Below are 16,300 nucleotides of genomic sequence, written 5' to 3' on the forward strand. Positions count from 1 at the left end.
ATCCTCAGTCACCCTCCTACTCAGCAATTATATAAAATCTCTTTCTTTATTGAAGTTTCTTTTTGCATTTTGGAGATCCATGTTACCAAAACTACACTAAATAAAGGGGTTTTCATCTTCTCCTTTCTCCTCACTCTCTCAGTCTCAAGAAATATCCCATCTTTACTCACAGCCTTTCAAGTTTAGGCAGGTCACTAAAAGTCTCCAGCTCCAGACTTTCCAGGTTGTTGAAATGCAGGTACCTGTGACACACAAATCACACACAAATCACATACAGGTTGCAATTTAAGAGACAGATCCCCCCAGATCAATCCACCAGTGCCTCCCAGCTGGTCCCCACTCATCTCAGGGCAGGTGAGAAGCCAGAATCATGTTAGTGTCTCCAGTTCCCATATGCAAACACAGTTGCCAACATGGCTTTTCTGCTAATAATTTTTAGTTCCACTAAAATCCAAAGTGTGATCTGCCACTCCAGAGGCTGAGGGAACCTCCTGCCTGCCCCAGGTCACCCCTTGCATTCAAGAAAAGAAATGTGGTGACTGCAGAGCAACTCTCCACAATACCTGAGCCTCCCTGCTGCCATGAGCTGTGACATTCACCAGCACAAGTGACACATTCCTGACTTTTAGATGGATTTTGTTCAGTCCCCAAATTGCCTAAGCTGTTCCCTTTTATTTTACACAGGCATAAATTTCACAGCAGACACAGATTAATCACAGAGCTACAAATACTCATTCTATTGTAGCTGACTGCATTGAGAAATAATTGCCTAAGCCTCCACATGGCTGTTTGATTTGTAATGGAAGGATTCATGATAAATGGTCCAGTATCAGAGCACACACTGGGAGAGGGTGACTCAGATTCTGCACTGGAGGGTCACGGTGGGGAAGACAGGGATGTGCTCTAATCAGCCTCAGATGTCTGCTGGAATTGCTTTGGACCTTGAGGAAAGCATCTGATCCTGTCCATCAATGGGGTTTTATACTTTTTCTTGAAAAGCTGGCTTGTGGGGGACAGGAAAATGGGGTAGGATTTGAGCAAAGCCATTTCTTCTGGAGCTAAGCCTGCCTGGGATTGAAAACAGATGGGAGTTTCAGCGGGTTGTTTGTTGGTTTTGTGGGTTTGTTGGTTTTGTTTTTTTCTTTTATTCGTGACATCAAGTCTGGAATGCTCACTGCTGAAATATCCCTGTGGGCAGCATCAGCTCTCAAAGCTCAGCTTAGAGCCAGTTTCAGCTTCCTAAATTTTCTCCCAGGCATCCTTGCTGAACTGGCAGATGGAAAACCACATTGCACACAAGCTTGGTGGCACACCTATTGATAGGATTGCCTGAAACTTCCAATTATGCTCTGTCCTCTTGTGCTGTCAGCCTGGAGAACAGGCTGGATCCTATTCCTTTTACAGCAAAATCCTTGGTCACATTCCAGCCCCATAAAAGCTGCAGATGGGAACGATTCAGGAATCAGACCGGTTTCACCTTTGGTCCCTGTTCTCCAATTATACAAGTAATTCTTATTTTTCAATTATTTAGGAAGTATAAATCATTAGGAAGAAATTCTTCCCTCTGAGAGTGTTGTAGCCCTGGCACAGGGTGCCCAGAGAAGCTGTGGCTGCCTCATCCCTGGAAGTGTCCAAGGCCAGGTTGGATGGGGCTGGGAACACCCTGGAATAGTGGAAGGTGTCCCTGCCCATGGGAGGGGGTTGGAATGAAATAAACCCTAAGATCCTTTCCAAGCCAAAGCATTCCACCTATCTATGATCCAAATATCCAAGTTCACAATCTCTCCACCAGTCCCAAGTAAGAAAAATCCAGTCCCAGTTTGGGAAGGCACTTCAGAGGAGTCAGACCTCAGTCTGCCCACCTCACCTCAAGAGTGGTGCACTAAGAACAAAAAAAATAAAACTTCTTTGAATACAGCAGAGTTTTGCTGTACACAGAAGGGGAGCAAATGGGGACTGTTGGAGTGTCCCTGTGATGGGCTCCAGCTGCCAGGAAAGCACACGAGGCTCCCTCCATCCCAGATTCAGCACAGAGTGCCAGGCAGCTCGAGGGAAGGTCATTGCTGTGTTTGTTTGCAACTCCCAGATGCTTTGCAGCAGGGGAGCACCACCATCCTGGTATCTCCCAGAAATGCTGGGCTGCCCCATCTCCCAGCCTGTGCTTCATCCATTCATCCCCAGCACAGCTTTGGATGGGACAGAAACTCAACCTGCACCCTCAGTTTAAGGAAAGGACCAGATTTGACTCTCTGCTTGAGGAATCCCCAGGCACAAATGCCTTCTGCTCCAGCCCTCCTGCAGACCCCTCTCTCCTCCCATCTCGAGGTCCTTGGAAATGAGGGCCATCAGAAGCACAGCTGGGTTCTTCCTATGCTCCAGAGGTTTGGGGGCAGGAGAAAACATGGAACACCAGTAGGAAGAGACCTCAGTACTAACCAACCAAAACCACCACTCAGAACAGCTGTTTTCAAATGAACCCAGTGCAGTCTGGCAAATCTGGATGAGAAAAGAGCAGAAGCTTCATCCTACCCCTCTCCAAGCTGGGAACACAGCATGCAAACAAGGCTCATCTGTACTTACAGCTGCTCCAGGGAACGCAGCCCGTGGAAGGCATGTTGCTGGATGCTCTGAATTTCATTTTTATAAAGGTAGCTTTCAAAAGGAGAGAAAGGAAACAGCATTAGGCCAACTGATCAGCAGTTGTGTTCTAAAAAGTCACAGGAAACAGCAATGACCCTCAGCCCAAAGCAGAGCTTGCTGCCTGGATTCAGGAGCAATGTTTTATGAGACTGAACTCCAAACACACACAACACATCCTTGACTGGCAAATACTAGAAGTGGGTTGTTAGATTTTAAAGAGGTTAGGAAATTACTGAGCTACCAACTCACAGGTATTTCAGGTTCTCCAGATCTTCAAAGGATCTTCTCACGATTTGTTTTATCTGGTTATTGTTCAGCAGCCTGTTCAAATTGAGAAAGAAAAACGCAGCTGGTGAAATCAGCAAGTGTGAGATTCGTGGCATTTCTGTTCTTGGATGCTCACTGAAAAATTCAGAGCCTAGGTGTCACAGAATTTAAGATTTAATGGGGTTAGCAAGTCAAAGTTTGGGTACTCACACCAGCCAAGGCAGGGAGAAGGTTTCTCACCCAGAGGGGCCAAGTATTTCCAATATTGCAGTGTTCAAAGTATTCTCCTTACCTTTTGCCACAGTTTTCACCCCAAAGTGACAATTTTATCCAGGAAAAGGATGAAGGGATGGGAGGCAGGCAGAAAGAAGCAGTGAGGAGTGAGATATTAAATCATTGCTGCCAGACTTGTTCAACCATGATGGGTTATGGAAGTGCCTGGTTCAACAAGTGAGCAGGGGAGTGCAGAGCCAGTTTTAAAAGTACAAGTACAGTTTAAAACACCAGTTCCCAATGGAGTTATTGGAGCCATAAAACACTAATAGTTTTCCTAATCACTTTGTAACTGATACCCACAAACAAGAAAGAAATAAATTCAACTTTGACTCCTGAGGCTGCTCTTCCAATCTTGGGAGCCTCGTGCCAGATTTTAATACAAAACCTCTGGACCACAAGGAGTGGAGAGCCTTGTGTGACTCGTGTGTGCAGTTGCCATGGCTGTGTGTGCAACTGAAGGCTGGTGCCAGTGACCAGAAACAGCCCTGTAACCAAACAGCTGAGCCCTGCAGAGCTCTGCTGCAGCCCCTGCCAAGCCCAACACCGAGAAAACACAATAAATCACTTATAAATAGCTCCCTAAAACACCAAGTTCAGCCATTCATGGTGGCTGCTCCCACGGGTGTCCCACTGATGTGCAGCTTTCACAGCTGAGCTGCCCAGAGCAAGCACTTCAGCAGCCACACTAATCTTTAAAATTCCTAAATGGGGTTGTGGGCAGAGAAGGAATCTGTGACTGTGTACGGCAAAGATTTCTTTTTCAGATGCTGTAGGAAAATCAGCAATTCCCTGTGCAAGCAGCCAGGCCTGACTACGTTGGGTCACATTCAATACATGCACTGGATGTGAATTTACGAGATGACTTTTGCCATAGTTCTGCCCCTCAGGAATGATCTGCCACAGACAGCAGGTGAGAAGGCAGTTCAGCACTTTCCCAGCAGCAAAACCCAATTTTCTACCACGCTTTTTTGGACCAAAAAAGAGCAGCCAGCCTCTGTCATTACAAGCCAAGGTGTTTTCCTTGGCAAAAACAGTTTGTGCAGGTAAAGGATGGAGAGAAAAGACAAAGAGATGGGGAGAAATGGTAAAAAACTTATGGGAAAAGATGAAGGTAATATCAAACACCTCAGGGATGACAGAAGATACAAAAGATGTTAGAAGCACATGCATGTGATGGAAGCTTCACAAGTTCTCTCCAGGCACCTGAGCCACACCAGCTTTCTACCAGAATTACAGTGAGAGTAAAAAAATAAGATGTGAGAAACTCAAGAGCAAACAACTTTGGAAGGGAGGTGACGAGGGGTTGACAAAAACCTCATTATCCTGGATCTGACAATCCTCCCTGGATTAGCTGAGGTATGCCCCTCACCCCAGGGCTGGGCACAGGCAGCCTGAAGAGGTTAAGGCAGAGAGAGCTGGAAAGCTCCTGCACAGCTGGAAGCCATGGCTCCACACACACACTCCTAAGGCTCACTCCTAAGGATGCAAAAATGATGTCAAGTCCTTGGAACACACGGTCCTGCTTTGACAGCCAGCTATGCTGAGTGGAAATGCAGCCCCTGAGCGTCAACCCGAAAGTTTATTTGATGGCTGAACACCCAAGGGCTGGAAATAACTGCCTGAGAGCAGTGTGGGAGAGGGCTTTTGTTATTTGCCTGCAGGACAGAGACAGCACAGGCACCAGCCCTGCTGCCCTCCCTGCCCCTGTCAGCTTTCATCTCTGGCCAGAGCAGGACCAAGGCAGCTCCTTCTCTGCTGTCTGATCCTTGGCCCCACTCCTGAGCACACCATGGGCTGACAGAGGCTGCCAGCACCTCTCATTCCATGATGTGAGCACCTGTCACACAGCTGGCATTGGCCCCTGCCTCCCTGGGGACAGGTGACAGGGACAGGTGAGCAGGGCCACAGCCACAGCCCAAGCAGCCCCAGGGGCTGGAGACCCTCTCTGATTATCTTTAACGCCCAGAGGTCAGACCAGGACTGATCTCCACTGGGATTTCAAATTGCATTATGATGTCTGGCTGTGTTTTGGGGCTATTTAAAAGAATTATCCAAGTCTGTTTTGTTGTCTTTGCTATTTTGTACAGTTCAAGGGAGTGCAGTCACTGACCCAGCCAAGTAAGATGAATCCTGGAAGTTCAGATGGCAAGCAGCACACAGGGCTCTTATCTCATCGTCTGATACTTAAAAATTTGTTCATTGCCTGATTTATAAGAATAAAAAGTGCATGGAAGAAGCCATCTCTGCTTCCTGTCTCAGGATTCCCCATAGTAATGGAAGGATAAGTCCTGGAAAACATTTGAAAGTGAGATAATGATGAAGTCCATAATAGCCCACTTATTCCAAAATGCTGCTTTCAGAGAAATCCATGGACAAGGCAGCACATCTGGCTTCTAGAAAGACTTTGGATGGCTCCTGCACAGCTGTCTGCTCCTTGACTCCTGCAATTCACCGAGGCAGAGAAATGTGCAAAATCCTGGCATGGCCTGGCTATCAGCCCCAGCTGCCATCCACAGCAAAAATGCCCAAATTCCTGCTGCCCTTAGAGGGCTGAAAGCTGAGATCCCAGATCTGCTGGGAATAAATGCTCTGGCAGACAGAGGCTGGGGAGACCATCACCATTATCTTAAGCACATCCTGTAGCAAAAGAGGCTAAATTAAAAGTATCAGAAGCACGTTTCCTAGCAATAGGATGGGGCTTGCCCCTTCATGTCCCATGATTTGGATCCCACATGAGCAGGAGAACAGCTTTTATTCCTGTAAAACTCTTCTGGAATGTTTGAGATATACAAGCACCATGAGATCCATGAGGTCTGGCCCAGATTCACCAAGAGAATATTTTACATTCAGTTTCCTCTAGGTTTTATGTCCTGACTGCCTCTCCTTTCTCCTTCCCCACCCTCTCTTCAGGTTGCCAGGCACAGGCTTAAGTTGCATTAAATGAGTGGTTTTGTATTTTGAAGAATGTATTAAATGATGTGACAGGACAGAATTCAGACTCAAGCCATGTTCTCTTCCCTCTTTTCATTTGACAATCCACATGCTGCAGTCATTGTGACAAAACAGCTATTTTTTTTCCTCATGCCATTAATAGAAATCATCACACAGTGTAGTTAGAGGGGGAGAAAAAGTGAGTTTTATGTTCAACCACACATTCCCTCTTGTTGACAGAATGATCTGGAATATCCATTTCCCATATTTAAGGGAGAAAGTTTCATTCTGAGATCCAAGCAGGCTCTGACATCCCTTCCTTACTGGCAGGAAAACATTCTCTCAGAAGTTACTAGAGGGTAAAGGATAGAAACTCCACGTTACTGCTCTGTTCACCCTGAGACCCTTCACAGCAGCACCTAAAGCAGAGCTGCAGGGCTCCCCAAAAGTGATTTACTGTCACCTGAGCAAAGAGAAATATGATGTGAGCAGTGGCAGGGCAAAGGGCCAGCCAGAGGTACAAGAAGTGTGATCTCCACAGCCCCTGTTCTCTAGGGTGCTCTTAACTCAGGAATAACAAGATACACACTGGGGATGTTCAGAAATGTTGGTCCCTGGGTTGGACATTTCTGTGGGTGGTGCTGGAGAGACCCAGGGAGCAGCAACCCTTTGGCTGTGGGTTGAAAATGCAGCAATGAACCAAACAGGGTTTGACAGGGCTGATTCCTGTGGGAACCTCACAGGGGTGTCATCATCCATCCCCACCCAAAAATGACCTAAAGGAGCAAAATCTCAGTGAGAGGCTGTGCCCCACCATGGCTCAGAGTGTTTCCTCTCCCCCACAGCCCAGCACCTGCTCTGAGCTAATGCTGGCTTCAGCCAACAGCAAGTGATGGCAAACTGCAGCAGAACAGCTGTGCTGGAGCTGGGGGCTTGTGCATGGCATACAGGAGGGGTTTTTGCCTCACTCTCCTTGATACCTTTTTTTTTTTTTTTGTAGCAAGTGGACATATTAAGAGTTTAAAAATATATAGCACCATCTGCACAAATGGGAACAGAGCAGGGCCAAGAGGAAGGGACGAGGAAACCTTAAACTCTCTGATATGTCCAGACAAGAAAAGTCCTCCAACAAGGAAGCTCCAGTGGTGCAGGATTTGGGACAACTGCCCATTACCTGTGGTGCTGCACCAGGAGTCCCCAGCTGGAAACAAACAGTGACTTCCACAAACAGGCTCCTGTTTTTAATGCTAAAGTAGTGCTCTGTGATTTATCAAGTCTCCCTCACCAGAGGAAAGCAGAGGAGCCAGGGGAGGGGTTGAATTGTTGAACAGCCCCACTGGACATCCACACAGGCTCCTCTCCTGTCAGGCTCTCAACCCATTTCCCTGCATCCAACACAGGCTACAAAGGTTTCCTTTGCAGGGTGGTTTATAAACTGCCAAACTTGGACACAGAACAGCCACCCTGCCCTAAAGGAGATGGAGAACAGAAGCTTCACCAGAATCTGTTGCTCTTCCTCTGCCATTAGTGGAAAAAGCTCTTTTAAAAAACATTTATTTAAATTCAATGGCAGAAAGCTGCAAGCTCAGAGCTCTGCACGTGGAACCTGAGCTATTCTATCCTCCAAACCTCTCACCTCAAATTTTCTGGACAGATTTTCCCAGGAAGCCTCTCAGGGATTTTAAAGGGTTTATTCTCTTTATCACTTGAAAAGCTATCCAAGTCCTCAGGCAAAATTTACCATCTAAGAAACATCAGCAAATTCTTCAGCTCTTGTCAGTTTTGATGTGGGAATTGGACAAACCAAAGTTCCTGGAGAGAAATTTGCTTCAGGAGTGTGAGGTCCAATGTTCTCTCAGTCAGTTATCCAGCTCCTCAGCTGTGGGAGTTGACTACTACAAGTGTGAGAATAACTGAGTGCTCCAGTCTGCTGGCCAGACCAGGACATACAACTAAGCATAAGAAGTAGTATCTAAATGGAAAGGTTTCCTTGGCAAATCAGGTTGATTCTCAGAATCCAAATGTAAAAATGCAGTATTTTGTTAGAGCAGTATTTCACCTGGCCCAGCTCTGACATGGTTTAGGGAAAGCAGGAGTGTTTGCCCACCCCCTGTGAAAACACATTTTTCTTATTCCCCTGGCATTCCAAATCACGAGATCAGGGATGCCAAGGGCTGCATTCCTGCCTGTTCCCTCTGGTATCTGATCATGGACTTGCTGTCCTTGAAGTCTCTGTCCAGCAGAATGTGGAGACAGAAAGGAAGAACTGGAGAAATTCATGGAGCACCAACAGGGTGTTAGAGAGAGACAGATCTTTCCCCTCAGTCAGGCTCTATCTCTATCCACCTCTACACAGAGTAGGGGAGTCAGAAAACAGAAACAAAAGCTCTGCACAGGTCAGAGACCTGCCCAGTGCAAGGTGTGGCAGGGCAGGAATGGGGACCCCTTCCAGAGCTGGGCAGGTTGGGTGTGCCCCCTCCCAGTGAAGCCCTGCCAGCATCCCTGTGTTCCCCAGGGCTGGAACTCGCCTGGTGGTCCTGGAGCTGCTGCCAAACATCTGCCTCACACTGAGGTGACATCATCTGAACCCTTTGTTTCCTCACTCAGGAGAGCTCCAGGGTGGAAGAGCAAGGCTGGAGATCAAGAGGTGTCAGCAGAGCTTTGTGATAAGACAAAACCCTACAGACTTGGGTCTGTTATCTCTCTGGATGTTTCTTGCTGTATCTGACCCTATCTCAAATGACTGAAATCCATCCAAAGCATCCTTTCTTCCCTATTATTTTTGGCAATTAAGCACCACAGGGTGCTGTTTGAGACACTAAGCTGGGCTGCTCTGGATGAACAGCATCAGTGCCAATAAAGTTTTTGACCAGCCCACTTGATGACCACCTGTCCTGGGCCACAGGAGCATCCTGCAGTCATGGCTTGGCCACTCAGCCCCACACAGAGTGGAACAATCTTTGGCAAATGCTGATTTCTCAGAGATAACACTTCAGCAGGTCTCAACAATAAAGTGCTGCTGTAATCCCACTTTTCCTACAACTACCTGGAGTTGACTGAATGCCTTTTTGCCCAGGATTGCCTTCCTTCAACTCTGCCACCTTCACAGGATCAGGGACTTCAGATTGCTCAAGGCCAGGCAGAAAAAACAACCTGAGCTTTCTGTTACCATTTGGGAACATGAATGTATGAACATCTGTCAGGTTCCCAAAGGAGCTGCTTTGCCTCACTGAGGAATTGCAGCTGGGACCTGGAAATCCTATGGCTGTTAGCACCATGTCACAGCTCACAGAGTAATTATATCTGAGTCTCAACAGCCCAGCTGCATCCAGCACAGTGCTGTGCTGACACAGCTTCTGGTTCTGATTTGGGAGCTGGTGTGTCTGCAGCTCCTTGGCTGCAGGGTGCAGATGCACTCAGATCTGTCTGCAAACCCTCAGCCCTGCAGCAGCCAGGAGGAGCAGAGGCTCCCAGGATTTCCTTTGGGAAGAGTGAGGAGCTGGTTAGTGGAGCAGTGTGTACAGTGATATCAGAGTGGTGCAAGGCTGGAGGGGCAGCTTTCTGCCCCCATTCCACCTGGAGCAGGGTAGATGCAGACACCTCTTTTAGGGCAAGGCACAGGGAAAGATGGCATTTGAAGGATGCTCAGCCAAACTCACACAGAGCAACTGATGTGGTTCATGTATTAGAGGAGACCATGGAAGGGAAGAAGATTTTAATCCATCCCTCCACTGTCTTGATCACAACTGAGAACTTTTATGGGCTACTATAAGGCCATACCTGCTCAAACCTCCTCAGGCAGTGCTAGAGCTCATCATGTTTTATTTTTAAACAGAGGTTAGGTTAATTGTCAAAAATGAAAGTTATTAAGCTCAAAAAGGTAAGCAACATGACACAGGGGGGAGCAGAGGGAATTTTGAAGCTTTGGCTGGATATGCACAAATTGACTGAAATAAAAGCCCAAGGCCACCTTTTAGGTGACAGTACTAACACAAGTAATGAATGCACACCCTCAGAGTGCAACTCACAGTGTGTTGAGGTTCTTCAGTCTTCTGAAGGCTCCAGGTTGTATCTCCTTGATGTGGTTGAAGCGTAAATCTCTAAAAGCAGAGCATATAAACAAGTCATTAGACCAGGGAAGGGAGTGGAGAAGGAGTGGGGACAATGGTTGGGGTCTGTCCTTGTCTGCAAAGTCAGAAAAGTATTTATTCTAATTTCATAGAAAACCAGACACTAAAAGGACTCAAGGGATCATTCCCATGAGCACCAGAGAAAAGTCTGCAGCAAAACACCCCAAGTTTCCATGCAATTAAAACACCCCAAGCTCCCATGCAATTACCCTTGCATCTCATCCTGATTTGTAAAGGAACTCACATCATCACCTGCACCCATAATTTAGCTCCCTTCTAAAACTATCTGTGCCCTAAAATGGTTAAATCTGCTCAAATAACCTCACTTAATAAGAATTTCCCATTTTGCTCTGCAATGCTCCAAGACTTACAACAGCTTATTGCTGCCTGCATTTCAAATCTGTGCCAACTTCAATTAGAATTACTGGAGTCCAGGGGATTCTGGCAAATTTCAAGGGCTGCCCATGGAACTACATCAGCTTGGAACCCAAAAACATGGGGTTTGGATTGCTAATGGGATAATGAAATAAGAGCTAAGTGGTTTAACCTGCTTAACCAAGCAGAGACACTTCTATAGGAACGTGCATTGGTTTGGCACCTTGCACAGCCCAGTGTATTATAACAAATCACAGAAGGCTGACAAACAGGGATTGCTGCAAGTTTCTGTCCAAAGCACACAATGAAGTGGATTTTTTTTCTCCTGCACCACTTGATCTATCACATTTAGAGAATACACAGCTATTTTTTCAGTTTAAGGCAGCCTTTTAAGGGCATTTGCTTTAAGAGGAAAAAAGCATGGGTTGCCTGTTCTGGTGGTAAATTCACACTTGGAGGCAGAGTTTAAATAGCTACAAATTCAACAATTGTTTTGAGACAGGCATCAACAAGAATTGTGGCATTTATATAATTTGAAATTAGAAAGAGATGCAGTTATTGCAGGTAACCCCAAACTGAGAGTGAGGACCCAAGGGGGCTGAAACAGCTTGGAGCAAATACTCAGGGAGAGGCTGCACAATGAGTAAAGCTGATTTTATTTTAAGATCATGGAATCATAGAATCACAGATTGGTTTGAGTTGGAAGGGACCTTAAAGGGACCTACAATGTAGTCATTCTATGCTAAAAATCTCATAATAAATTTTCTTATTTTTTAGGCAGGAATTGCACGGCAGTGTTACTTAAACTATACTGAAATATAAAATCTCTGCCTTTTCACCCCTTTGTTATCACTGGATGCAACAGCACATGGGCCAGTGAAAGCTGTTTTTGTATTGTGTTTTTTTCCTTTAAATTTTCCTCTTTGACCACAGGATTCAAAAGTCTAATATAGAAAGAAATCTTTCTATAGATTTCTTGCACAGAGAAGAATTAGAGGGCAGAAAGAAACACAGCTTCACATTATTTTAAAAACCCAGTATTTCTGATTGTAATTCAACTTCTCTGTTTATCCACTGCAAGCTGCAGCCCCAAAGGTTCACCTCTGACATTTTCAGGCATGTTTGGCTCGGCCAGCATTGCTTCAAATGTGCATTTCTTGCCCTCCTTCTCAGAGGGAGCTCCACATCCTTCTCCCCTGACAATGTGAGTTTGAGGGTATCTTTAAGGATTTTCCAAAGCAGTGGCTGCCACCACAAAGCCAAGCACAGTGAAACAGTGGCAGCAGTGATGGCACAGCCTGCTGCCTCCTCTCCACTGCCTCGTTAAAAGGAAACCAGGAAAGCCTGGACCAGGAGAAAAGGTGAAGGAATGCAAACTTGATTTATAGCCTGCAATGCACAAACTCCCACCCCACTGCCCTGGGGGGCTGTAAAGGGCCCTTTAAGGGCTGTAATTAGTGCAGGTAACAGGGAACATTGCAAACACGTGGCAGGAACACACAGGGTCAGGGCTGGAGCTGGTGATGCTCAGGGAAGGCAGCAGGGAGCAGGCAGTGAAATGTAAAACCCAACTTCAGGTCACAGGCTGCAGGTGGGGACAAAGCCTCTGAGCATTTTAATGAATGAAGACAACTGCAGACCTTTAAACTATACAGAACTACAGTTCTTTTTAAACTACACCACCCTCAAGGAGCATGTAATAAAGCTTGGCTCATTATTTTAATGAAATATTTTAATTTTTATTCTGTTTTCTGTTCCAGGTAAGGCCCTTAAATGATTCTCTGCACCTCAGCTATCTTTTAGTCCTTTGGAAAGTTCATTTTTGGTTTTCTCTCCATCACAAAGGCAACAGCCTTCCCCACAGGCAAAAATGGAACAGAAACACTGCATCTCTTCTCTGAGCACCTCATTTCAAGAAATGATGTGAAATAACTGGAGAGAATCCAAAAGAAAGCAATGAGAGAGATAGGAATTCTAGAAAAGATGACAATGAAAAGAACTGAAATAGCTTATTTAACCATAGATCAAATAACTGGCAGGAAATTGCTACAAACAGAAAGGACAAATAATCAGTGACTGAAACTGCAGATTCAGGGTTTTTTTAAAATATCTCAATTAGGAAGGTTCATAAAACACCCAGTGGACTCCAGGTAAGCCAGGCATTAGCCACACATGGTTTGGGCAGGTGGATCCTGCCCTGGAGGATGGACCAGGCTGTTCTGCTCCCTGTACCCCAGACAGCATTAAAAGGTACCAGTACTGATGTTCCTGCACAGCAAAGAAAGTGCCTGGGCATGCAGAGGAACCTACATATTCCTCTTTACTGTGTAAAACCCCCAAAATTTGGCTCATCCTTAGAGTTTTTACTCCAGACCTTGCCTTAGCCTAAAGCATCTCTGGCAGTGAAGGGCTGCACTGGGAATTCCCTGGCTTGTGTTTGACTGAGAACATTCCCTACAGAGCTTGTCTCCTCTCACACAGAAACTCTTGTTCCTCTCTATTCCCAGGGCAATTCTTTTCAGGAACAAATGTGCTTTTTACAGGGACCCACCACAGAGCCTGTCCCAGCTGCCCCATGCTGAGCTCCCTCCCTCCTGCCCCCTTCTTTCCACCTGGGAATTTGAAAAATGGGGGGGAAAAAAATAATCCTTTGTGATTTAACTCTCCCCCATGATTTCAAGAATGGCAGTCTGGGATTACAAATGACCTTCCCACAAGGAACAGCTGCTTCTAAAGGATTCTGGATCCTGTTCTACCTTCACACAGAGTGCAGGCCTGGGACAGCAGCATCACCCAGCACTGATCCCTCTGGACAAAACCAGCTTTGCTGGCTCAGCAGAAAATCTCACCAAACCCTCCTGCCCAAACTCTGACAGGAAAGTGACCTGGAATATGTGGATAATCCAGGACCTGCTGTAGAAATCAGTCACTTTTTCTGAATTTGGGAATTATTAACAGAGGCTACAGAGAATGCCAGAATTTGCAAATGGATGGGGAAATGTGTCTTTACAGAATGGCACTCCAATCTGTCTTGAGCCTCTCAGCTGCAATCAGAACAATCATCCCTGCAAGCCTTGTGTTAAATAATTACCAGTGATTAGCATATAAAGCAATCAATGGCTTTTACAAGAAACTTCCACTTCTGTTTAATCTATTTAGGCTTTCACAGACCCATGTATTACTATGTTAACTAAGCAGATAATTAGCTACAAGAGGCGTTTTACTGCAGTTCCATGGAAATCACTGGGTTTGTTTCATTGAAGAATCCTTTGTGTTCCCAGTGCTGTGCACAGCAGTGATGCTGAGGGCTCTGCCCAGAGCTGGTTGGAAAGTGGCAGCCACACAATCACTGCAACAATGCCACTGAGAGTAAAGGTGCTTTTACAGAGATAAGATGTTGAAGTTCCTCCCAGTGCTTCCTGAGGAAGGGAGGGCATGAAGACATGCTAAACACATCCTAAAAATATCCTACAAGTCAAGTTTCCAATATACAGGAAGAGCCAGGACATTTATCAGAAAGATGCTCGTTCCTCACATTTATCTCACAACATCAGTCAGCTCTGAGTCAGGTCCCCAGCCCTGCCAAACCACTCCGGTCCTGGCAGGAAGGGAAAATTGCCTTGCTGAGATGGAAATGAAGTCTTCCAGACTCACTGTCATCAGCTCCCAACTCAGGAATGTCCCTGTCCCACACCAGTCCCCAAATGGCTTTAATAAATGACAGCTTCATCCCAGAACCCCTTACATGGACAGCTGAGCTCTGCCCTGCCAGGCAGATGAGGAGACCATGGGGAGGCTCAGGGCTGGGCATTTTCCAAGTCCTGGCTATTCTGGGCCTCACCAGCTTAAGACACCAAGATTTGACTGTTCAAGGAGTGAAGAGGAAGGAAAATATGAGCATGGAGGTACAAGGAAATGAAATGACGGGATCAAGGTTTGAAACAGTGGAGAACAAGCAGGGAGCCTCACTCTGCAGAACAGGCTGGGGTTCCCTGCTGCACTGCCACACCACTGATTTTGAAGATTCAGGAACACTAGATTTTAATTAAGAAATTACCACAGGCATTCCTGAACCCATCTTTTTAAGATTTCAGCTCCCACAAACAGGAGTCAGATTTTCAAAAGGGTTCCCTCTGTGTCAGCTGGGGAGGAACTTCACCACAATCCAGCAGCCAGTGAACCCAGCTGGTTTGATCTCACTTTTTCTGTCCATGTAAGCTGTAGGGAATGCTGTGCCTGAAAGGCAGTGTCAGGGCAGGAGGGATCTGCTGCTGCCTCATTCCTGGTGGAATCATTTCAACCACCTGGCATCCTTTTTCCAGGAAGGGTAGGAACAAGGAATAGCTCTGAAACATAGTTTTGGTCCTGAACACATATTCAAGCAGGAAGATTACATAAAGGGATGCTGAATTCATCAATGTTAGATAATTTGAGCTATTAGTTATTAGCAGTGGGATGAAGATTAGGGTCTGATCCTACCCAAAGCAGCTGAGTCTGTCCTTGGGCCTTCATGGCAACATGACTCTCTTAACCTTTGCATTAATTAATTTGCATTAATTAATTCCTTTGCACCATCTATCCAAGATACTGCCTACATCAAAGGAAGAAAACTTTCCTCCTCCTGAAGAGTGCTCTGACCCTGATTCAGAGGAAGTAAAATAAACATTTTAATATTGAGTCTTGTATAGCTTAAGTGTCAATCTTCCACATTTTTAAGAGTGCAATCATTAAAGTTTTTACCCAGAATACAAACACATTCTTTCACCAAAAAATACTGAATTCTCCTTAAAGAGCACAGGAGAGAGTCCTGGTATCCCTATGGGGAGAGGGATGTGGTGAGGGCAACAAAAATACAAATACTCAAGTGGGAACCAGATGCTGGAGCACTGGGAAGTTCAGTGAAAGCAGGATTTTAAACACCTAAGGTAGCTAGGATCACAAGATTTAGGATGCTTCCATCAAAAGATGCTGGAATGTTTCTAGAAGAGAAATATATTTGAAGTACCTTCCCTCCCCATTTTCCTGCTAATGAAGAGACTTCTAAAAATAGAACATAAAGTCCTTGGTCACCTCTAGAAGGTTTACTAAGGATTAAATACTAGAGTGAAAGAAGTCAAAAGAGATTCCACCTGGCACATGCAGAATGTGTGGGTGTGCATTTAATGGCTGCATATAGGATTATCACACACAGAGGAAATGAGTAATCCCTTCTTCAACCCAAAACACACGGCAGGACCACAAACAGAGCAGCTTTTCCAAGAACTCATTTGCTCAGTAAACCTTTCCCCAACAAATGTATAAAATTCCTTCTCAAAGTGTGCTCATTACTAGAGTAAGAGACTACACCCTGCCCTACTCCAGCCTTCCTCCTGGAGGAAGAGAGGAACTGAGCAGGCACCAAAAGCAGCACAAGGAGGAAGGGAAACAAAACTTGTCAAGCTGGCCATGCTTACACTGCCTAATTAGCAACCAGGTCTGTGAACAACTGGGTCACCTTCAGTTCATGCCAGCCATGTGCCCTGTGCCCTCAGCTATGTTTCTCCAGCAGTACTCATTCATTATGTGCCCTGCATAATGCAGGAAGAAGAATAACCCATGGATAATTGGATTGCAATCCATTAGCTGCCAGCCAGAGGGGAACTTCTTTCCATGGATTTCTTCTACTCATGCCCACACATTTT

General features: G+C 45.8%; 1 protein-coding gene across 1 annotated transcript in view; it reads right to left on the bottom strand.

Annotated features, from left to right (window-relative positions):
* LOC130261471 (peroxidasin homolog) overlaps positions 1-16,300 on the bottom strand; it is a 44,853-nt gene that overhangs the window by 25,502 nt on the left and 3,051 nt on the right. Inside the window, exons 2-5 of the mRNA XM_056507760.1 lie at positions 10,143-10,214; positions 2,890-2,961; positions 2,581-2,652; positions 171-242 (exon numbers count right to left, since the gene is read on the bottom strand). Coding sequence (XP_056363735.1) covers positions 171-242; positions 2,581-2,652; positions 2,890-2,961; positions 10,143-10,214 — 288 coding nt within the window. The remainder of the gene's footprint in view (positions 1-170; positions 243-2,580; positions 2,653-2,889; positions 2,962-10,142; positions 10,215-16,300) is intronic.

This window comes from Oenanthe melanoleuca, chromosome 20, assembly GCF_029582105.1.
Source record: "Oenanthe melanoleuca isolate GR-GAL-2019-014 chromosome 20, OMel1.0, whole genome shotgun sequence".
Taxonomy (NCBI): Eukaryota; Metazoa; Chordata; class Aves; order Passeriformes; family Muscicapidae; genus Oenanthe; species Oenanthe melanoleuca.